This window comes from Hydra viridissima, unplaced genomic scaffold (assembly GCF_058129835.1).
Source record: "Hydra viridissima isolate aposymbiotic clone 2 unplaced genomic scaffold, HvirCarnegie_v1 scaffold_3, whole genome shotgun sequence".
NCBI classification, from domain to species: Eukaryota; Metazoa; Cnidaria; class Hydrozoa; order Anthoathecata; family Hydridae; genus Hydra; species Hydra viridissima.
The window spans coordinates 14,169,779-14,194,277 of NW_028324302.1; the positions used below are offsets into that span (position 1 = coordinate 14,169,779).

At 27.8% G+C, this 24,499-nt stretch overlaps 2 protein-coding genes across 4 annotated transcripts; both read right to left on the reverse strand.

The window, feature by feature from the left end:
- Nucleotides 1–1,554: 1,554 nt before the first annotated feature.
- Nucleotides 1,555–14,363, reverse strand: LOC145180506 (kinesin-like protein KIF11). Of its 3 annotated transcripts, none has more exons than XM_090080981.1 (24): nt 14,213–14,363; nt 13,483–13,716; nt 12,963–13,230; nt 12,412–12,536; nt 11,809–11,899; nt 11,134–11,200; nt 10,785–10,960; nt 10,257–10,352; nt 10,029–10,117; nt 9,422–9,864; nt 9,171–9,343; nt 8,375–8,503; nt 8,167–8,265; nt 7,253–7,321; nt 7,048–7,164; nt 5,730–5,791; nt 5,531–5,630; nt 5,251–5,334; nt 5,074–5,169; nt 4,604–4,826; nt 3,111–3,250; nt 2,906–2,983; nt 2,181–2,344; nt 1,555–1,815 (listed from the first exon to the last, which is right to left on the reverse strand). In XM_090080981.1, exons 1-23 carry the CDS (start codon nt 14,272–14,274, stop codon nt 2,216–2,218), a joined length of 3,150 nt encoding a protein of 1,049 aa, XP_089937107.1. In that variant the 5' UTR covers nt 14,275–14,363; the 3' UTR covers nt 1,555–1,815; nt 2,181–2,215. The 3 variants fall into 3 exon arrangements, with proteins under 3 accessions (XP_089937107.1, XP_089937106.1, XP_089937105.1); XM_090080980.1 differs by lacking the exon at nt 1,555–1,815 and adding an exon at nt 1,971–2,075; XM_090080979.1 differs by lacking the exon at nt 1,555–1,815 and having other exon boundaries at nt 2,123–2,344.
- Nucleotides 14,364–15,521: 1,158 nt separating this feature from the next.
- LOC145202372 (programmed cell death protein 4-like) lies at nt 15,522–23,167 on the reverse strand. The gene is made up of 14 exons (XM_090080872.1): nt 23,106–23,167; nt 22,275–22,887; nt 21,497–21,597; nt 21,227–21,307; nt 17,850–17,885; nt 17,591–17,632; nt 17,405–17,443; nt 17,191–17,272; nt 16,992–17,053; nt 16,795–16,889; nt 16,597–16,711; nt 16,128–16,346; nt 15,845–15,984; nt 15,522–15,766 (listed from the first exon to the last, which is right to left on the reverse strand). Exons 2-14 carry the CDS (start codon nt 22,570–22,572, stop codon nt 15,709–15,711), a joined length of 1,368 nt encoding a protein of 455 aa, XP_089936998.1. The 5' UTR covers nt 22,573–22,887; nt 23,106–23,167; the 3' UTR covers nt 15,522–15,708.
- Between the last annotated feature and the right edge of the window lie 1,332 nt (nt 23,168–24,499).

Consider the following 24,499-nt stretch of genomic DNA (forward strand, 5'->3'; position numbering starts at 1 on the left):
TGCATTGTTTTTGCGCCGTTGTAGGTAAGGCTAATGTGGTCTACCATACAACTGTGTTTAAAAAATATTAATGACTAAAAATAGTAATGATTGAGAAAATACAGACTTTTCAGTTTTTTCTAGAATTTATGAAAAAACTTGCGAAATATTCACAGAAGAACAGTTAGTTGTAGCAACAACTAAGTTATTTCTAAGAGTGATTCCACAAGCTTCCAAAAACCGAAAACTTTAATTGAACACTTTTTTTGAGTGTATAAAAAAACAGTCGTACCATATCCACATGATTTGCTTTCCTGACGGGGAAACTTACCTGACGGGGAAGTAAACCTGATCAACATGGGTCTCGCCCACCCATAAGCGGTAATCAGGTCTATGTCTACTTTCTGAAGGGGGAGCAAACTCTGTGACGACGTTCACAGCGTCTCTTCCGGACGGAGTAGACATGTCTGCAAGGCAATTAGCTGGAGGACATTAAACCTTAATACATGATTTGCTTTCGATAGTTAAAAATGATAACAATTTGTTTTAGCTTTTACTGATACATTTTATACTTTCAGTCTCTAATTAAACTTTCAGATTATTTTAAACTTGCATTTAAAATACGCTATGGAAAGCATTGCAATAAGAAAAAAACGATTTATTGACCAGAAACCTCCGTAAACAACATAGAACCTATAAAGAAATTCAAGATATTGTCGAACCTACACCTAACCTTGTTGCTAAGCTATCAAACTTTGAATGGCAACGTAAATTTGATCAAAACAATACTTCTAGCAAGATCTAACAGGATTTAAATTTGACTGCTAATACTGTGAAAATAGTAAAACGTTTGATACAATCAAGCCTGAACACTTAGGAAAGTGACATGTTGAAAAAAGATAAGGCATTCGACAAAGAACGTGTCAATAGGCCTTTTAAAATATGGCGCAATATCTTGTGGTCTGAAGCAAAATTGTCCTTTCTGGTTCTGCTGATACTCGTCAATTTGTCCAAATATCAATTTTTAAGGCTGTTTCTCATACTGTAGAGTTGGGCTTACATTTTGGATTAAAAGTAATAGGTAATATGGATGAACACCTCTACGATGATATTCATTAAAAATTCACCCTTATAATATGTATTTATGAATAACATTGACCAGTACGGGAGCAAAACTTTGAAAAGTTGGCTTTAATCAAATAAGATTCAAATTATGGACTGTCCCTGTATGGATATAGAAAAGCTATAGACTGATATTAAAATAGTAGCTTTTAAAAATCCATTTAAAAATCCCACCACAACAACTGAATTTTCGGAGGTTGTGGAATTTCTCGGTACACAAAATCATCTGAAAGGTGTTCCCGAATTATAGACTCAGTGCAGAGCCGTTGTTCAGTCGTTATAGATAAAAAAGGATACTGTACTAAATGCTAATATATGCTTTTACAGCAAATTGCGAATTTTTAATAAATTAATATTATAAATTCGCCGTTGATAACTGTTCGTTTTTGAATAGTATTTAGAATTTAATTATGTTTACGATTAATCTAGGAGATGAAAATATTTTACTAAATCTGGAATAATAAGTTTTATTTTCTTAAACTACGTAATTTGTCAACTTTACTCGTTCCCATTCGGCACAAAATTTCCGGACTGGAGCTTTCTGGTACTTCTTTCTCCTTGTTTTGGTAAAGTGGTTTAAGTGTCTCCATAGCTCAAATATCTTTAAATAAAGTTCAGCGATTATTCAGACTATTTCCTGACTTTTTAAAATAATCGTGTTAAAATTTGAAGAAGTTCTTGCGGTACAAACATTTCGGAACAATTTCTGGAGAGCTTTTTAAAAAAAAAAAAATCACAAGTATTTACATATTTGCATGAAGAGTGTCTAAAGACATGTAATAATAATAATAAAAAAAAGTAAATTATTTGTCTATTATTTTCATTATTGATCTTCTTCATTGGTAAAACGCTGAAAATAAGAAGCATTCTAGTTTCACGTAATTTGTATTGGATGGCATGAGTTAACTCTTACAAATTTTAATATTTGTAAACCCGACAAATTATGCAACTTCTCAGCATTAAGTTTAAACCACCTTTACAGCCGCAAGAATGAAGAAAGCACAAAAATAAAAACAAAATATAGAACAAAGCAAATATTTCACAAATAGTTAAAAAATACTTTCAAAATTAATTTGTACCAATTGGTTGCAGTTTACTATCATTTATGAAATAATCAAGCCAGCGTGTTGGAAGAACGCAAAGGAATTCGAGGTCGATTATTGCCGATTTTGGAAGCAGAGGAGTAATTATTCGAAAGTGTATTTCTATTTTCTTTGTCTGAAGTAGTATCAACGGTTAGATCCTAAATCAACAATGTTACTATTTTTTAGGCTTGTCATAAAACTCGAGATTTGTGTTGGAGTGTACTCACACTCATTTTTAACAACTAAAATATCGATTACTAACAGCCAAAATACTGTAAATTATTTTTTATGTACCCAAAAAAACATCTTGCTCAAAATAAGATGAGCAAAACTGGTCACAACTTCAAGAACAACTGGTTTACATTTTTGCTAATTTTTGATATTCACTTTTAATTATAACTCCAACGCAAAGTTGCTAAAAATTTACACAAGGACTAGATTACAGGATTGGGTACCTTTTCATAAACAATGTCACATTTCTGAGAAAACCAAATTACGTTAAAAAGATTTTGATGGTACAAGTTTTAAGGTTTTTATACAATGTTATGACGATATTGGTTTTAATAAATTGAAAAAAAACTTCAACATTAATTAGTATTACTTTGTAAAAGTTATCTGTTATCAGACAGTTTGCAATCGCCCTAAATACGTCTTCAGAAAAGTTCTGAGAAACTAAGACAAATCTATAAAATAATAAATCTTTGAAAAAATCATCTTACCGCATTTCCGGTCTCCTCAGAACTGGTAGATAATTGATTTCCCTCCTCATTTTCTTGTAGGAAAGATCCATCGTGATTCTATTTTTTAATTAAAGCAAAATTAGTTTTTTTTGGTTAAGGAGATATGAAGAGAGAACTAAAAAATTTTATTGTTTGTGATAAAATTGCTAAGCGAATACAAAACAAAAAAATTACGCTAGGTTACCTCGTCTGATTCATACTCTAACAAAGAGGGTAGAGGAGGAATATCATGGCGTCGACGATATTCGTTTACAATCTGTTCGTGTTCCAAAGTACGTTGCAGGGAACGAGGGTAGTTGTAATCTTTTTGGCTTGGAGTCAAACCTATTGGTTAAAATCAAGTTGAACAAAATTGAAAAGATAAATATCGAAATATAAAAAATATTTATGGTTCATACCGAATTAGAGAGAGAGCAAGAAAGAAATTATAATGAGAGATTAAAGCATCGTTTTGTATATTTAGAGCTGAACCGGATTTATGTTTCAGAAAAAATCTAAATATTTTATAAATAATTAATAAATCACATTTAATAAAATTATGAAGCGAAAGCGATATTTTAGAATTAGAAAATTGAACATACCATGTATGTTTGTATGTATGTATGTATGTATGTATGTATGTATGTATGTATGTATGTATGTATGTATGTATGTATGTATGTATGTATGTATGTATGTATGTATGTATGTATGTATGTATGTATGTATGTATGTATGGATAGAGCATAGCATTCTTGACTATATCTAAATATAAATTCTGATCCATTATGTCTTCAATGTGATGAAGTGGACAAATAGAATCACAACTGAAAGATCCCCAAATCATTATATTGCCTTCACCATGCTTAACTGTTGCATTTCATACTTAGAAGCAAATCTTTCATCTTTCGGACATCTCATGTAATTGACAACATTGTTTCCAAACATACAAAACTTTGATTTGTCACTGAATAAGACTTTTGACCATTCTTTTGAAATCCAATCCAAACAATCTTTTGCAAATTTCATTTGGACTGAGCAATCATTTTATAATACCTATGGTTTCTTGGCAGGACAAGTAACAAACAAATTAAGCAGATGCAGAAAAGTTTTGTAGTATCTATGCTGCACTTAACACCATAATTATTGGTCAAAATGCTATTTAATTGACAACACTTCTGGGGGAATCTTGTTTTGATTTTTTAACCAAAGTTCTATCTTGATGTTCTCTAATTATCTTTGGCCTATCTGGACGATGCTTATTTTCAAGTGTCTTTTGGTCTCTATATCTCTTTACTTGTACGCTAATTGTTGATTTAGCCACATCATAAGGCTCAAAAATCTGCTTACAAGGAATCCTTCTCAATAGCAAGTGTTATTAAAATTTTCTTTTCTCTTGAAAATTCATTTGGCATGGTTATGTTTTCAATGAAATTACTCCCTTCCAGTTATCATTTTTTTGAATAATTATACTATAGAATTAAATTATAGCAAAAATTGTTGAAAACTTCATTCATTTCCAGTGAAAAGTCAAAAAGTCATGACAAAAAAACTTAAATTTAGCTGTTTATAAACTTTTGCATGCTACTGTATATATATATATATATATATATATATATATATATATATATATATATATATATATATATATATATATATATATATATATATATATATAGTAACAATTTAAAACATTACCAGTTGGAGAGTCTTGCTTGAGTTCTTCTTCAACAAATTCAGTAATCTCATTCTCCAAAGCATTTAAACTGTTTTCAAGACATAGACTGTGAGATAGCAAGTTGGTTTGATTTTTTTCCACGTTTGTAATTAGTCCACCTATTGTGTTATCAGTGTTAAGCACTTGTTGCTCAATGCTTGAGATGCATTGATTGCCAGAACAATTGTATGAAGATCGAAGTTCCTGAAAATCAAAACCATGGAATTCAGCAGCTTTACAATATATAAAATTAACTATATTATTCAATCAAAAGTTGACTCATAAATATTTTTAACTCTAGAAACTCTAAGATTAACATAATTTTTATCAAGCTTTGACATTAAAATTTTTTTTTGACATTTACTACAAAGATTGAAATTGTCACGTAAATTATATTATAAAGTAAATATGAAAAAAAGAAAGTACAAAAGTATAAAAAGTATATAATTACATCTATCTTCTTGTGATTTTCAGATATCAGATTATCAGATAAGAACACAAGGTCTTTGTAGCTTTTTACAATTAAATCGCTATGCTGCTTATCATTCTAAGAATAGGAAATTAAAAGCAATAAACTACATTTTGACTTAATAATAAGCAAATTCAACTGCAAAGTAAAGCAACTTACATCCAACAAAGCACTTTCAAATGAACTCTCATTTCTTTCCAATTTGTCTAATTCAGTTTTTAAGGTATGAGCACATGATTTTAACTTGAAAGAAAAAAATATATAAACAAAAAAGTAATTAGGGAAGGGATTTTTTTATTTAAAAAAAAAATGTTAAGAGTTGTTAAGAGTTAGGGTATAAGGAAAAAATCTATATATCAATATTCTAGAAACAACAATTTGTGAAACTACTTTAAAATGTTCTGCCCATTGAATAAAGGAAGGAGAAAAAAAAACTTACAGCATTGATGTCTTCAGTTGCTCCTAGAAGATTATGACGGGTAGATGTTGTGATATTTTCAAGTAGAGATTTGGCTGAGAGATTCATCTCTGTTAGTTTGCTAATTTAACAATAGCAATTAAAATTGTTTTAAAAACACTCTTAAAACAAAAACCTATCAGCTACTGAGGCAAAGCTACTTAGATTGTAAATTCAGTACCTGGACATACTATCCTTCAAAGTCGTTTCATTTTCTGTCTGACAAGATAACTCTGATAAAACCTAAAAATATTATTTATCTGAATAAAAATAAGTTACAATATTATAATTATAGTTTATAGAGATAAACAAAAAACTATAGTTAATAAAGATAAACAAAAAATATTTGATCCTAATACCAAGTGGGTAAAAATAAACCATGAAGAGGTAGAGTTAAAAAGTTGTTTACAAATAGTTTTAAATTAAGGTAAAAGGCAATTTATTTAAATACTTTTTTTTTAACTTTATTTTCAACGTATCATAAAAAATTAACCAAATATTACATATTTAGTTTTGAGTTGATTTGGCTTTTTAGGATGTTTATGTTTTTAATATTGATCCTCTCCTATTTATATGACTAAAGTTCACTAATATTTTTATAATTTCAGTTTTGAGAAGTGCTTATATAAAATTAGGGAATTAACAAGAAGATTATCAGTTTCATAAATTTGCATAAAAAATACTCTAAAAAGAATTATAACAAAACAGGTGGTATTCAGTATCATTATAGGCACAAAAGGACTAAAAAAACTGCATCAACTCAAGTATATCTTTACTTTTAACCAAAAGTGTAAAATAATTAAGGAAAAGAGGAGGCTAGTAAAATTTAGTAAAGGATACAACTTGGAGAAAAAAGGTTCTTCTAAAAAAATTTTAATTGAATTATATAAAATTTTTTTTTGCTGTATAAAGGTTGCAAGGTAAAAGTGATAGCATTCATAATGAGGGATGCTTAAATTTTAATGAAATAGAGGTTGAATCAACCAACACTCTTACATAGAGACACTAGTGAACAATATGATTCCATCAGTAGACATGCTGATTGATTTAAATGAAAGGTAACAGCTCCAAAATTTTATCTCCTGCCCAAAACTCTCAATCATGCATTTTTTTTAAGTAGAAGATGAATAAAGAATTAGTCAAGCTCAGGGTAACTTCAACCTGAAACAAGAACTGAGAGCATATGAAAAACGGTTCTACAACAATCTAGTAAAATGGATCCAAATAGATACCTTGATATGTGGGAGCATTTCAAATACTATCTATTTATTACTGTTATTGTTTGGACTATATAGATTCATCATGAAAATATCATTTATTCAACTTAGCAGCATGGAATACAGTTGTTTTTTTTAAACAAAAAATGATACTAATTATAGAAGGGAAATTATTTTAAGAACCTATATGAGTGGACACAATTTACTGTTTAAATTACAAAAATCATGTGTAAATTAAAAAGTAAGCCTTGTTTAAATTAAGTGTTTAACAAATAAGTTTACCATTTGTGTATCTTCTTGAAGCTGAGTTTGCTGCATTTTGAACAATTTGGAGAAATTTTCTTCCACCACATTTAGTATACTTGCTTGCAGACTTTCAATAAAACCATCTTTAAGTTGCTTAAAGAGGAAAAAAGAAATAACTATTCATCTTATTTGAAAAAACATAAGCAACATTTCAATTTGATTGTCTGGTATAGATATATACCTTTTGCATTTTGTCATGATTTTGCACTGTTTTTTCTACATGAGAAGTAACCTTTTCAATTGCTTCTTTCTATCAACAAAAAAAAAAAAAAAGAAAAAAAGAAAGAATAGAAATAGAAAAGCATATCTAAAAAAAAACAAAGACAAAACAAACAAAAAAAAAAACAAAACAAAACATTTCAAATTGTGAGTACCAAAACAATTGCAAAATTCTAAAAAATTATAAAAAATACTTAAATAATTATTTTGCATGCGAGTGGTTAACATTGGCTTCCTACTTTTTCTTACCATCATCTCTACAAGTATGAACTTAAAGAGATAATGGTAAGCATAAGTAGTGGAATAAGAAATGGAAACAGTTGTTAGCCAATTTTGATTACTAAAACATTTTTAGCCCCATTTTTCTGAAATATTTTGCTTTGCTTTAAAATTTACTTTAGTAGTATTTTAAGCATTTCTGTTAACTAACATGTTTGTGTTTATTTTCCTTATGTTACATTCTTAATAAAGTAGAATAAATTTATTACATAATGGTATTGTCATATTTTTATTTTATCATTTTCAGATATTTACTTTCATCAAAAGAATGCTAAAAATCTTCAGAGTTTTCCCTAAAACACATCTCACTTTTGTTCTTTGATACCTACAACTTCAACCATGATCATAATTCATTAAAATATTTAAACACATTTCAACACTTTTTTTTTCCAATGGCCAATATACCAAAAGTAAAAATGATGCTAATCACCATTAAAAGTCTATATTTTATTGCTTTTTTCGTGTAAAACAAATAATTAGAAGGTAAGAAGAGTAAATTTTAACAAAAGATTACTTTCCAGATTTTAAAATGAGGACATAAACTTAAATAATATGAATAGAAAAAAATAATTTAAAAATAAAACAATTATGTCATACCTGACAGCATATATGCTCATCTAAGGTTTGACCAAGATCTCGAAACTCAAAAGATTGTTTTTCAAAAATGCTATTTGTTGATTCACAAAAATGTTCAGCCTAATATTAGAGCAATACCTGATGATAATATTAGTTCAATTGCTAGTAAAACAAAAGGACCATTTTGACTTATATCACAACTATTATATTAAAGAAGAAAAATAAATACCATTTCATTAACAGATTTCATGAGCCTATCATCATGCTCTTTCATTTGTTCAATACATTCATGAAATTGTTTTAAAGAGTTTGCAAAAACTTCTGTGTGATAGTTGTTGATAATTTCCAATGTTTGATTCTAAAAAAAGAACCAACCTTCATTTTATTTGAATTTAAATTGTTTTGTTATGATTATAAATGCAGAATGCAGTGTTATTGTCCTTTTTTGTACAAACTAAGAAGAAATATTGCATAGAAATTGAAAACCTTTTAGGGAACTGTGCAAAGTGTTGTGAAAATAATGAAAAAAACTAATAGCTACAAATACAGAAAAAGCACTGAAGACGTTATAAAACCACAAAATTAAAAAAAACAACAAAAAAAACAGTTAATTATGGAATGGATTTATCAGTTAAATATGGAATGGAATTTTCAGATTTAAATCCCATCTATTTATTATGGAACATGTAGATTAAAATTGCTTGTGTGAAATCAGCATCTTTCAGGTATTGACGGAGAGATTTATATAATGGCATTTATAACATTCATCAAAGGCGTTTTGAAGAAAAGAGCATTTAAATCAAATTGTATTAATTACTGTATATAAAATGACATCATACTTTTAATTGAAAAGACTTGTTTAAAATGTTACAATTTATAATATGGGTATATTTTTTGTTTCATAGATAAATACATTATCTTCTTGAGAAAATTCAATTTTTCATTGAGGATTCATAATCAGTGGTACTGTATATTAGATATAAAATTAAAGAATATAACAGCATGAGCCTGATGAAAAAACTTACTTTGCATTGTTCAACCTTCTGAGAAAACGAAACACTTTTTTCAGAACACTCAGATTTAAACTCATTCTGATGTCTTTGTAAGATTTCAAGGAGCTTAGAATTATTGTCAATGGAGAAATTTATCATACCAATCAAATGATTGTAAGATGAAGTTCTCTCTGTTTTAAAGTTAGCTATAAGAAAAAACAAATTAATCGTCAAAAAAATTTATACCTTTTAAATATCCTGTAAATAATGACCAAAAAACTTACTAAGTTCTGAGACAATATTTTTGTGAAAAACATGACTTGCATCTCTTCTATTTACAATGCCTTCATTTAAATTGGCCAGTTTTTGGTGCGCATCTTCTTTAAATTTCTGACTGCTTTGCAGATTCACAGCTTGCAAATTCTTGTTACGATCCAATGAAGAATGTAAGATGTTTTTTTGAGTTATTGTCTCTTCCACTGTACCAAGTAATTCAGTGGCTTGAGAATAAAGCTGCTGTTCTGTTTCCACATGCTTTGATACCAGCACTTTTGTCTCATCTCGCTCCTGTTTCACCCACTTTAAATGCTGTGTAGTTTTTTCTAGTTTTTGTTGTGTTGTTGCAAAAAGCTGTTCTGTTTTTTTCATTTCCTCCTCCATAAATTGTATCTTTTCAATATATTCACGCAAACTTGATTTCTGAGATGAAAGCTGATTTTGCATGATTCTAAACAAAACAAAACCATACTTGAAACTTAATATAAAATAAATTTTGTATTACTGAGAAAACTGAATCAATGATTTTCAATAATTTTTTTTTTTTAATGGCGCTGTAATAAATGAACATTCATACTAAAATTTTTAAAACTAAAATTTAAACAAGCTTTTTACATATAATTTTCTTCAGCAATAAAAATTCCATTTTTTTCACGAGCAGCAACCAAATCTTTTTTCAGCTTCTCAATTTCCTCAGTGTACTCCTAAATATAGAGAAATGCAGTTCAAGGTATCATTTTATACCAACTTAAAAAAAAACAACATCACTTACAATCCAGAATTTTATTCTTATTGAAGAAATGTATTTTGCACTTAATACTCATGAAGAAACAATTTTTCTACCTTGATGAGAGCTTTCTTTGTTAGTTTTTGATTTATTTCTGGTTTATTTGTAATATTCTTTGCTCTTTGAGCATAGTCAAGTGTGCTCAATGTTTCCTTGAAAGTAAAGTAGAAAAACAAATAAGGTTTTCTGTTATTTACTTTAAAACAAAATCTAGAAACTAATAAGAAAAAAACCTGTAACACACTTTCCATCTTGGTACTTATGTCAAGTTGCTTTTATGTATTATTATAGACATTGTTAATGACTAAATAACACTATTAACACTGTTAATGATTAAATTACAAAAACAAATTGAACTTTCAAGAAAATCTTAGTTTAACTTAATTATACTTTTTGCAGTGGCAGTTGTAGGTGCTTTTAATGAAAATTTTGAGAAAAATGGTTAGTTAATTGCAAAATAAAATGTCACTACTTTTTTATAACAAATTATCATAGAATAGCAAAAAGAGTAAATAAAAATTAAACAAACACCATTTTTTGTTTCAGAAAGATAAACTTCTTAGCTAGAATGATAAGAGATTCACCTCTAAGTTACATGCAGCAGGTGATATTGTAGCAATAATTGACGTTTTAGTTCTTCCTCCCAAGGAATCTTTAAGTAAGCGTGTCAACTTACTTTCTCTATAAGGGACATGAGGAGCGTTTTCTACTAGAGCTGTTATGACACGACCAAGAGTTAGTAAACTTTGATTTATTGTTCCTAAAACAAGACATTCATTATCAAATGGAAATGTTCAGCATGCAAAGTTAAAGTAAACAAGAAATTAAATTTTATTCCTACTTTTCAAATATTTTATTTGTATTTTTATTTGATTGCATTTTCAAATTTATATTGAAAGTCTAGATTGACTGCAGTAGAAAAAAAAGATGAACCTGCTTCTCTTGCTCTTTTTTCAACTGCACCTGACCTTCCAATATTCTCACTACCAGCTAAGTCAACCTACAAAATAAAAAAAGTAATGAACAAATCCAGGATCTTTAAAAAAAATCCCAAAAAACTATTACTTTTTTATTAACCTTTTTCAATATATTAATGAAAAATTTACAAAAACTATAAACTATAAAGAAAATATAACTATATAGAAAGAACTGTTAAAATCAACTATCAAGAACTATAAAGAAAAACAAAGCCTTTAGCTAAACCTTTTTTTTTTATGTCTTATTTTTGTCACTTAGAAAATCATGGTGTTTTGAGATGCAAGATAAGAGTGAATACAAAAAACATCCTTATGCTTGTTAAAGCATAACCATGTTTTTTATTTTTAATAGAAAGCTCATTGAAAAGGTTGCTTTTAAAAAAAAATTTCTTCATATTCTCTTAGTTTCTATCATTAACTTGTCATACTGAATTGAAATTGATGGGTATAGGTCATCTTTAAATAATAAGACTTTTTTTTTCCCATCTAAATGGTACACATAAGTCATATGAACTACAATAACCCATTAGAAATTCACATGACTGGTTTATGTAGGGGGACTTTTGTCTTTCATTGTGTGCATGCAAAAATAATAAATTATAGTAAAAACTGCAATACAAAAGTTATTTACTAAATTTAGTTTTCCAGTCTTTAAAAACTCTTCACCATTAATATTATTTTCTTTCATATGTATTGTCACCATAAACAGAGAATGTGAACGACTAAAAAAAAAAAGCTTTATGGTAGTTACAAAGATTCTTACAAAGTTTAAACTCTTGCATGGCTTCCATTAACTAAAGACTGTTAGTGAGAGCATCACATACATTGTTTTCTGTAATTTTAATAAATAAACATTAGCCTAACCTGTTCATTTTTTAAAACTACTGTTTTAGCAATCAAATAAAGTGTTTTTTAAAGCACATATTAAGTTAAAAACTATTGTGGCATAATAAAGTGGCAAAAAATACTGACTGAATACTTTCATTTTTTAATCTATGAAATTTTTTATGTTATCAGCTTCTAAATGTATCTAACTGATTCAAAAGCATTCTGAAACCATTTTACAAACACAAACCAAATAATTTAATATAGTTTAAAATTGTAAAAGTTTTTTAACTGAATTAAACAAAATGTTAACAAAAAATATCAAATTTATAATAATAAATTAAAGATTTCTACCTAAGGATTTTTACATGGTCAAAATTATACACAAATATTTTTAAACATTTGTTACCTTGATTGAGCATTTAACAAAGTTGCAGCTGTCTGACGTCTGGCTGCTCCTCGTTCCAAAATATGATAAACTTCATTTCGACTATGAACTATTACTTCCTCTAAACCTTGAATTACTACTGATCCCTTAGAACAAAATAAAATAATAAATTATTTTCATGATTAAAGTAACTTATAGTACTTTTTTGTAATATAGATATTAGGTAAGACTTAATAAAACAATTTATTAAAGAGAAGAGACCAGGAGATCTACAAAAGAAACGATAAACTGTATACTTTGCAAAATGTTGTTTAATAGAAAGAAAGTCTCTAATTGTATGTTAGACAAGAGACATTCTAACTGGCATTTGTGTTTTGGGTTCATGATTTATTTTCAAAATCTATCATTAACCTTCATATAGATTGCTACAACAATTAGTTTAACTGATCATTAGCATGAAAAAATTAGGGTATATTATTTTGAACACTAAGCTTACTATAAAATAAATTTTCTGAATTTTAAAATTGTAAACTCATTAGTTATTGTAACTTATCTTGCCCAAAAAAACACACCTTTTTTGTGGTATCTTCAAACAACCTCAATTTTTGAGAGTCAAGAGATGTGCCTAGCAAATCAAATAGTTCCTCATTATAAATTTCTAGGAATGATACACGCACAGAAAATTCTGCACACTCCTCCATAGTGTTAAGCAGTTCAAATAGTTGATGCATTGCACGAGGAATAATTCCAGCTAATGGATCATCTTGCCATGAAAATTCCTCTGAATCTAATCTATCACCTTCCATTGTAAAAGTTTTTCCTGTTCCAGTTTGTCCATATCTATGTATATGTAATGTGAATACATATATATTACATTACATTACATTACATTACATACATACATACATACAAGTATAAAATATTTCTAACCTAACAATTTAAAAATTTTTTAAATTATGAAAATTGTTTAAGAAGCTTGTTGCAAGAGTATAACGATCACTTTTTTTTTTAATTTCCAATTAGGACAAACTTAACATAACCTTTTGTAAACCTGTAATTAATACTGAAAATTGCAAAATTATTAAGCCATACGCAAATATTGTGCAATTGTATCCTTGAAGTACTTCATCAATAACAGGACAAACCATAGACTGGTATATATCTATTTGTTTAGACTTTGGCCCAAATACTTTATCAAATGAAAAAGTTCTATTGTTGCCTTTGTCCATGTAATTCATATCCTGACGTACAGTTATCTCTTTAGTTTGATTATTGATATCAACCACATCTGCAGAACCAGACTTTATTTCATGGCTGTTCCTTGGCCTAGGAATAAAATAAATAGGTGTGTGTGGGTATATATATATATATATATATATATATATATATATATATATATATATATATATATATATATATATATATATATATATATATATATATATATATATATATATATGTATAGTTTGTAACTTTGAAAACTACAAACAACTAAAATTGATAATAATCAATTTATGTAAAAATACAGATAAATAGTTCACTATTAATGTAATAACTTATAACAATATACTAGTAATGTAATAACTGTATATGTAATTCCATATCTTGTTGCAAATTTTATTTAAAACTTCAAATCTTATTTATATCGGGCAATAACTTATTTGGTATTAAGGCACTTAGATTGATGAATATTAACCAAACATTTAGAACTTCATGAACTAATACAATAATTTACAGTAGCAAGAGTAATATAAGTTTAAAAAGCTTAAAGTTAAGTACATTCTTATCAGAATGTTAAATACATAATAATCAATGTTCTTACCGACATCGAACAGCAACTTGAATGTTTTGATTTTTATCTGTTTTTATAATAGACTTGCCCATAATTTTTTTTTATATATCTTAGCTAAAAAAAAAAAAGGGTAGTTTCAACAATTTTGGTTAATAGATCTACATATACAGAGATCTTAACTTTAAAATATCCATATAAATACTATGAAATGAAAATGGAGCCAAAATTTAAACCAAAACATGAACAGCCAATTAAATTCGACTTTAGATTTTAGAGCGTCGCATAACGTAAATAAAAAAAACCGATCAATCGCTTTTCGCCGTTTTTTATTCCAATAAACGTTTGCGGGGCTCATCAAAGACCCTAACCTAAAAATCGACCATGTTGAGTAGTTGGATTGAGATTCTGTAATTTATCTCTAAAACTGATGAGATTCGGAAAATACGTGTCTTTAAACTGAATCCCCAATTTCCATTTTTAATCATTGAATGCTGCTGGTATAAAGGAAGCAACAAGCGGTACGATGGAGAAATATGGATTCTACTTAAACCTGCGTATGTACCTTGAGGTGTTTGACACCCCAAATACTTTAATTTTTATATTATTAATTGACAGTTCCTTCAGCTGGAGGTTTCTAGTAGCTTCCCAGATATATAAAATAGAGCAACCACAGCGATTTAAACAGTCCCGCTAGAGTCAGTGTGTGGGGTAATCCCATTTTCATGCATAAAAATTGCTGGATTGGCTCACTGGAAAGGCTAAAGTGTGTGATATTCAAATTAACAGCACTCATTTAAATGGACTTCGATATTGTAAGCATAGCCATTGAGAGAAATTTCGGCCCCTGGGGAGGTTTTCTTAAGGTGCCCTCATTATGATCAATTATATACCCAGGACAAATAGAAGCGTGCTCTGGTCATTGAAAATTAAAAACGAAAGTTAATTTTATTATATAATTATAAAATTATATAACTATTTAAATTAAATCTTTTAAAGTTAAAACTATTTAAATCTTTTAAAAATTATTTTAAAACATTATTTGTACACACATGGGGCCCCGGGAACCTTCCCCGTCAACCCCCCCCCCCTCTCGACGGCCACGACTGTAAGTACACTAGAAGGTTTGCATTCACCCAAAAAATAACAAAAAAGATCAAACTTCTGAACGCGTTGAAATGGAGGCAGTTATAAACACGAAAGAGCGTACAGAAAATTCATGCAATAATTTTTTATTTTCATGATGATCATTCCACAAGAAAATGTTGGGATAGATTTTGTGTATTTTTCACAGTATAAAAACATTATCCTATGAAATTCGTAACACAAAAGACATTACATCTGGAGGACTTAAGTACATTTTCTATTTTCAAATAAAACTATAACTACATAAGCTTTTTTTTTGTTTTTTTTTGTTTTTGTTTTCTTCTTTTACATCACGAAACAATATACCAATTATGGGAAAACAAAATATAAGACTGCTGCTTGCCATTTTTAACAAATGCGATTAAAATTCAGTCATTCTCATACTACAAGGGTTTTGTCGACATGCCAAAGTCACCTTCGCTGACGAAGCGTTTGCGACCCCTATAATAACAATAGACACTTCATCAAATTAAACTCTAAAATTGAAAAACATAGAAAACACTTTTATTATAAACTTACCTTGAAGGTGCTTTTTGTCTCAGAGATAAAGGAATGATGTGTACACGGCAACACATTTCCAGTAAACTATCCAAGTATTTGTACGCGCGTGGAATGTCAAGCACCAAATCACTGATAATATCAAATATACGCTGAAAACCCTGTTTTGAAATATAAAGTAAAAAAAATCAATATATATACTCATGAAAAAATATATCAATAAATGTATAAATTTTAACAATATATAAACATAATTATATATTTTCAAATATATATAAATTTTTGAGATTTTAAATTTCCTTACTGAAATCATTTGATCTTCAGTTATCATTGTTGCGTCAGACAAATGATGAAGTAGATTCACAATAGCTTTAATAGTGTAATCAGAACCACATTCCAAAGCTTTGATAACAGCCTCGTATACAATTTCGTGATGAAAATGTGGCACATCAAGATCCACAATACACCGCTCAATTTCTCTCAAATCATTTGACAATAAATACTCTTTTATCATCAAATCAATCTATAACATAACTGAGCCTATTTAGCATGAATAGTTGTTTCAGGCTAAATAAGAAAGACTTAATTCTATTATCTTTTTCAGTAATGTTTTTATACATGTTACAAATTTTTCTACTTTTTAAACTCATGTTATAACTCATGAACATGTGTATATACAACATTTATTTCTGCTGTAAAATTAGTCAAAAAAAAACAACAACAAAAAAAAACAACAAAAAAAAACAGGTTTTTGGTTGAAAATATATGCTCACCTCTTTCACAAGTGTTTTAACTGGTCTTGTGCCACCACCTAATCCCCATACAGTATCTAATCTTACCAAACCATGCTTCATTTGAAGGTAGCTGCTTGCAATGTCTAAAGAAATTCTAAAAGAAACAATAAAATAAAATTAGCAAAACAAAAAAAACAAAAATACTAAAAAACTAACAAAAAGTATGAAATGTCATACTTAGAAAGTTTGTCAGGATGCTCCAAATGTTGTTCTATGTATCGTGGGTTTAAACAATCGTCAGCTACACATCTTGCCATAAACCGACCTAATACCTAGAAAGACATGATTTAATACTGATACATATATATTTATAAACTCTTATGTCTTTTAAAAAACCAGCAGTGTTTGACTTTGAGTAACTACTTTATACTTACATGGGGAGCATCAGGAGTATCTAGCTGAAGATCTTCTAATGAATTCATAAGAGCCTGAAATCCTAAAATAAACTACAAAGATGGAAAAAAAAAAAACTGCACATAAAATTAAGTATGTGCATTCTTTTTAATTAATTTAAATGACATTAAATAAAGCATTGACTTTTTCATTTGTTACTAAATGAATATTAAAACCTACCCAGCTCAATATCTGGTTCACTAAGAATATGTAGCCCAAACAAATCAGATATAAGTACTGATGTCAGCTCCCTTTGTGCACCCTAAAAAAAAGACAACGAAAATTTAGAAACAACATTCAAAACAATATTCAACAATAAAACACAATCCAACAACATTCCCATAATTCAATTTTCAATAATTTTTTCAATTGTTATCTAATATCTAAACCTTACTTTTTTCTCAAGTGCCAAAGTAACTGCTAGATGCACAATCTGTTAAAAAAAACATCTCTTAAGGTTTGTTATTCAATTCATTTTATTTGTTTTTCTATGTATTTAAGTAAATTTGTTTAATTTGATTTAAATTAATGGCACTTGATTTAAATTAATGGCATTAATTTTGCAAAAATTTTGAAATACCCTGTGCTTTAAATGTATAATATTCAATTCCTCCAAAGATGTCTAAACAAAAACATTAGGTATAAAGTTAAAGTATTAAGGTAATAAAAATAATTAAAATACATTTAAATTATTATTTGAGAAACTAAAACAACAAAAGCTTTAACTTAATTCAAAAACAAAAAACAAAAAAGAAAGTTTTTAAGCAATTCATGAAAGAAATTTAGAAACCTTTGAGCTATTTTGTATAAATCAGAATTCAAAAATATTCCCAACTTACAGCAACCTCTCCTGTAATACCATGATTAAAATATTCCTAAAAAGAATCAATACAAATTTGTCTAAAAAAACAAAGTTTCTTTGTTTTATCTAAACAAATCAAGTTAATTTGTAAATTCATATTTTTAAACAAATAAATATGTGCTATGTGTTACACCCTTTACATTTTTATATACATACAACTTGCTTAGCTTATATAAATTTTAAAAAAAATCTTAAAAGAAAGAATACTTTTAGCATACTTGAAGCAAATTAATAACAGTATAACATATAAAATAGACAACACATACGTATGTATAAAGCAAGACTTTAAGCCACTAAGAAAAGGTAAAAAAACTTTAATTATACACTAAGCCAGGTTTGGAAAAAGCCCAACCCAGTGGTTTTTTTGTGGTTTTTGAACTTAAAAAAAGATAACTTTAGGTTTTTTTTTTTTAGAGTTTAGTTGTAGAAATAAATTGAACCTTTGGAAAAAGACTGCTCCTTTTCAGCAACTAAAAGCCTACAAAACTTTAAGCATAATTAAATGAATTCCATTTTGAAGTTGGAGAAAAAGAGGGTTTAAGTGATAGGGAGATAGCCTAGTAAGAAAATAATTAAGAGTGATCATTATAAACTGCAAATCAGTAAAAAAGTAGAGTGTATTGATGCACATCAAGAGAAATGTAAGACAAGGAAAAGCAACAATTATGAACCAGAATATATACTTTGAAGCTCAACAACCAATATTAGTGTTGCTTCTAATGCTTCAGATCTGAAGAATCGATTGGTTTCTGAAAGTTTCTTCCCCAACTCAAGTAAACTGAAACCTTCTAATGAACAATTTTGCTGTCAGAACACCTATCTATCAGAAAGATTCTTTAGGTAAGGTTGCACAGTTTTTCTTTAGCTCAAACCTATTGTTCAACTCAGTTGAGGGACAAAACTTTGCTCACTTCTGCAGCCTACATATGATCCCCCAAATCACAAGAAATGAGAAGAGATGCTGATGATGTGTACAATGATTTCTCTATTGAGATTTGGAAGGAACATGAGAAAAAAATCATACAGATTATCTGCCAAGATGGGTGGTTAAGAGTTTATAATATTCTGATCAGCTCTCACTCTCATGATTGGTAAAATAGTTTTTGTACAACATGTTGATTCTGGAGTAGAGAAAAAAACTGCAGATTACTGCTTCATTATCCTTAAAGAATCATAGAAATAAATACAGAGTAAGGCAAAGATGTATTTGCTATATAAAAATGAATCTATTTAAAAGTTGCAGACTTGATTAAATTTTAAAGAATCCTTGTTTTTATAATATTATTGGTTTAAACCTGCAAAAAGACTTTATGTTAGAGGGTAAGGAAAGTTTGATTTTTAGTAATTAAAAAAAAAAAAAAAACCTTTAAAAAACTTTTTGGTGAATTTTTTAATACCAACCCTGCATCAACACTTAAAAGTTCACTCAACTTCAGGAGTAAAAATTTATAATTTAAAATCTTACTTTTTTAAACCGAAAATATAAAACATAAGGTTGGTTAAAAAAAAAAAGATTAAATTTCTTATATAACTTAAGTAATTTAATGATAACAGGGATACAAGTAAATAAATTTTTTTTTTTCTTTTACAAATAAAATCATGTTTACTTTGGAAATGCCGGAAATAACTAAAAAATTAAAATAAATTTTCTCATGTTTTGTTGTGATCCAAGAATTGACACAAATTTTCCATGTCTTCATAATTGTGGAAGTGCAGTCTATGAGCTATTAATAAGTACAAATCTGACAGAGCAACATCAGCCAAATTTGGTGGCTAGGGTAACATATTCCATCGAAGTGCTTTCAAGAGTTCTTTAACTGGTTTTGCCTCATAACAATGAGCATTTGACATGAAAAGCAATCACTTTTCCATGTCTGTTAGCCCATTATGGTCACTTTACTTTCAGTGCACAACTCAATCAATTAGTGTTTGAAAATTATCAAAATGAATTCATTTTTACTTACTTCCTTTGCTGCTTTTCAATCAAAATTTCACACATGGTTTTTTGCTTTTCTTTGCTTCTTTAAATTTATTTATATGAAAGCAATTTTCTTTTCTTTTGCACCTTTCACATTGAGTGTAATTGATAAGAAATCCTACATTGACTTACATTTAATGAATCTGACAGTTGTTGTTAAGTTTGCAAATCACCTTCATCCAATTATGCTTGTAATTTTGTGTCTTCAAATTATTTTGGTGATTTACCATGGTCTTTATAATTCAAATTAAAATCATGACTATTGAATTGTAGAAACTACGCTCTACACTTTTTTTTTTTTTCAGATAAAGTATGTTCACCATTAGTTTCAACAAGATTTTGATGACTTTCAATAGCAGTTTTTAAATTAAACAGTAACAACAAACCTCTCCACAAGTCACATTTTTCTGGTACAAAACATGAAATTTTCAACAAGCAAAAAAATGTTGTTTAGACTTACAGCTCAAAACAAATGCAGAATGATATAGATTTTTGACTGTACTTTAAGACAAAATGTTTCTCAGTTGATACCAACATTACTATGTGCATTAGAGGGGTTAATTTGTGAGTGGACTATATGTACTTACATACCTGTTATATTGACTAATTTAGAAATTGATTTAAGCTGATTGTTGCAAAAGCTTTGGATATCCTGATATCTGGAGAAAAAGTCTGCTAAAATGGAATTCTTTTAAAGCTCATTTGATTGAACCAGTAAATTCAATATTAAAAAATTATTCCAACATAGATACTGCTGTAACACAAAGGATCTTACCATTATTGTTTAACCACTTGATATTTGCTTAAGTATTTCAAGGACAAGTTAATGCAAAAATCGACACTGGGTTATGTTAGTAGAAAAATCTTTTGCAGCCGGTAATGTCATGAAAGTATCTGTCATTATCAACAATTTCTTATTGGATAAAAGAAGAGTTGGTTGATATATCAGAAGAAAATATACTAAAATCATTTCTAAAAAATACTTCTATTTCTAGGCTCTTTGTTAACTTAAAGTGATCAAATAGCATGTAAATAAATGTTAGACCTTTTTGGTGCTAAAAGAGCACAAAGAATTATTTCAATGCCTTTCATAGCAAACCAATTGGTGAAAAGCTGTTAAAACAAATGTTTTTTAATCTTTTATTATCAAGTTTAAGAAAATTATAGTTTTCATTTTAAAAATACTTCTTAAGGATGCAAGAAGAAAAAATAAGCATTTTTGGAAAAACCACAATTTATACATTGGTTATAAAATATTAAACTACTCTTTTCAGTTAAAAATAGGTGGTCAATTTATAGCATATCAAGTTTAAAAACCAATATTGTATTAACAGGTAGAAAATTAGTGGTAAGTTAATGCTAATTAATAAACAAACCAGTATAATGGGAGTAACAATCTTATCAAACTCTGCAGATGTCAAATCTGGAGTTACTTCATAAAGAACAATGTCCTCATTCTATAACAAAAAATTTAAAACTCACATCAAATACTTTCTGCTACCCTTTTCCTATAAGCTGAACAAAGCTAAATATCTCTCAAATGAATTTTGAAGAACTAAATAAAACAATAAGTTAAACAAATTTATAAACTTATAGAAATAATTTATTAAAAAAAAAAATTTTAATAATTAATAACTTTTATTTACTTCAACTTCTTCAGAATCATAGTTTGGATCATCTGGATTAGTTTCTTCTTCCTCATAAACTTCACCATTTTTGCCCCATGTTCCTTTTCCCCCAGCACCTGCTAAAAAAAGCAAAAAAAAAACAGCACACTCAAATTCAAATCTACACGACAAACATTTAACATAATATTTTTTAAAAAAAACTAACTAATCAGAGGTTATTAAATAGTAGATGCATAAAAGTAAAATATCTTAAACCAAGAAAAAAAAAGTTATTATACATTTGACATAATAACTTTAAAAAACATATTAACTATTTATTTACTTCTGCTTTAAATAATTGAAAAGATATTCAGACAAACTTGACAAACTTAAATTGATTTGTTAGAGATAAAAGTTTAAGTTTTAAAAGTTCATATGTAAAGCAGTATTTTTTTAAGCAAATCACTTTAAAAAGCTTATACTAAAAACATTTACTACTGCATATAACATTCACAATGAGTTGCATAATCCATAATTGAAAATACCAATTCTATAATCTAGTAACACAAATATCAGTAAGGCTAAAGTAAATCAATTTTATCTAAAAATTGCATTGCTAGCAGCTCTCAGCCAAAAAGCTATATAACCCCAATCATCATTAAATTTTCAGAATAAAAAAAACATTTTTTATGATAATAACACAAATTAATAAATAAATGGTATAGACAATAAATATTGAAATAATTCTCAGCATTCAAATAGTTTTTTTTTAAATTTTAAGATCATGTATTTCTTGCAAAACATAAAAAATACATACATTTCTTTGGTTTTCCTTGACCTTTTATATTCTTTGGTTTTCGATCATGTGCTTTATCCTTAACAGACTTAACTACATTTCCAGCAGCAGACTTAACTACATTTCCAGCAGCACCATTTGATTTTTCTAATGCTGAAAAATTATTACTCTCACTTTTGCTTCTTACTCGAGTACTTTTGTGTATCTTTTTAAGCAGAGCTCCGTTTGTTAGCATATTTCGTTCTGATATGGAGGTTGGTTGAAGCATATTACCAGAAGCAGTAGGAACTAGCCTTGATTCTGTTTCCTCAATATCCATTTTTCAAGAAAAACACTGTTTCGAAAATTGAATTTTGTGGCCTATAGTAATGTATTATATATTGCTTTTTAGAAACTTAGAATACGTTCTAGTTTTTGCTATCTAAATTTTCAGCAAAGTACAAGTTTCCACGAATCACATTTAAATCAATTTCTAGAAATCTGAATTTTCATGAGATAACACAATTTTTATCACCATGCAAATAAAGTTTTTGTTACTTCTAAATAAAATCCCTCCAAAAAAATATTCATGTATTTGAGCTTTTGTAGTTGCAACGTGAAACCAAGCACTTTAACAACACCATTCAATTCGGATCTAAAAACGTGTCTTGTTTACGATATGCGTCATAAAAAGAATCACGTGCATTGCCCATATTTGGTTTTAGTTCGGGTTTACACTTACACATTCACTCTCTTAAAAGGCACAAAACATTTTATGTGTAAAAAAATACCAGAACTCAAATATTTCTAAAAATTAAAAATAAATAGTTTATAAAATACTTATTCATTCACGAATTAAAAAAGTATACTCACTTCTTTACCAAAGCTCTCTTCTTCCTATTTAGTTACGCAAAAAATATATTTTTCAACTTCAATTCTTTTGTAAAAGAAACAAAAAATGCAAACAACATAAACAATACAATATGAATTAGATTCAGTTATACAAAATGAATTATATATATATATATATATATATATATATATATATATATATATATATATATATATATATATATATATATATATATATATTATATTATATTATATTATATTATATTATATTATATTATATTATATTATATTATATTATATTATATTATATTATATTATATTATATTATATTATACTATATTATATTATATTATATTCTTTCAATCGCTGTTTTTATATTTACAATTATAACCTACATTAAAAGCTTAAAAGTTCGGACGATTTTTAATTTAAAAAACCTTAGACTAATATTCTATTGTCCAACTATTTTGAATTTTGAACGTTTCCCTCCCCCTAAAAACATAAACAAAAACAAATATTGATTTTATATCAGGACATCACGCCAGTTAGCAAAGAGACGATGAACGGCATGTTTTAATATTAGTTTCCTTTTTTTTTTTTTTGCAAATGAACAAACTTCGCGTCTACCTTGCATTCACACCACTAAGAAAAAAATACAATTGAAAATATTTATCTGAGTTTAATAAGACCATTTTCAATTCTAATAAAACATTAAAAAAATTTTCGAAAAATAACTTATTTGATGCTTAAAATATTTGGTTGAAAATATTTGAGTTAAATGTTTCCACAAACCTTTTAAACAAATGAAAAATTTTCTTCTTAATGATTTAGCTAGGATTAACTTTTTAAAGAATCTTTTTCTTTATGAAACTAAGGATGAAACCTTTGAAAACTTAACTCTTCATTACCCGTATAAATATTTATTTGTTTCACGAAGAAAATAAGGTTTGATATTGTTTTAAATCGTTTCGAACTCTGAATTCATGCATGATTGACATTATTTGATATTAATAGTTGAATTTAGTTTTAAAAGGACAGCATTTTTGAGAGGCGGCCCCCGTTAGCTGCGAAAAAAACGTGGAGGCGAGAAGACTTTCGCCGTTTATCAACTCTGCTGAAAACTACTGAAAAGGTGGATCATGAGGGTCTCTTTTTACCATCCTTTAACACCGTTAGATAACATAACAACAGTCAAATACATAAATATTGTTTTTTCAATATTTTAGTGGTAAAGTTTCATTTAAGCGAGCTGAAATAATTTTATTTTTTCGCAATTTGCTCTCTCGCTCGATGAGACTTTAAAAGTATCAAAAGAAACAATATTTACTAAAAGCAAAGTAGATAAATTTAAAAGTAGTTTTTTTCTTATTATTTAGTAATTTTTTATTAATAGGTAATTTTAATAAATTGAAATG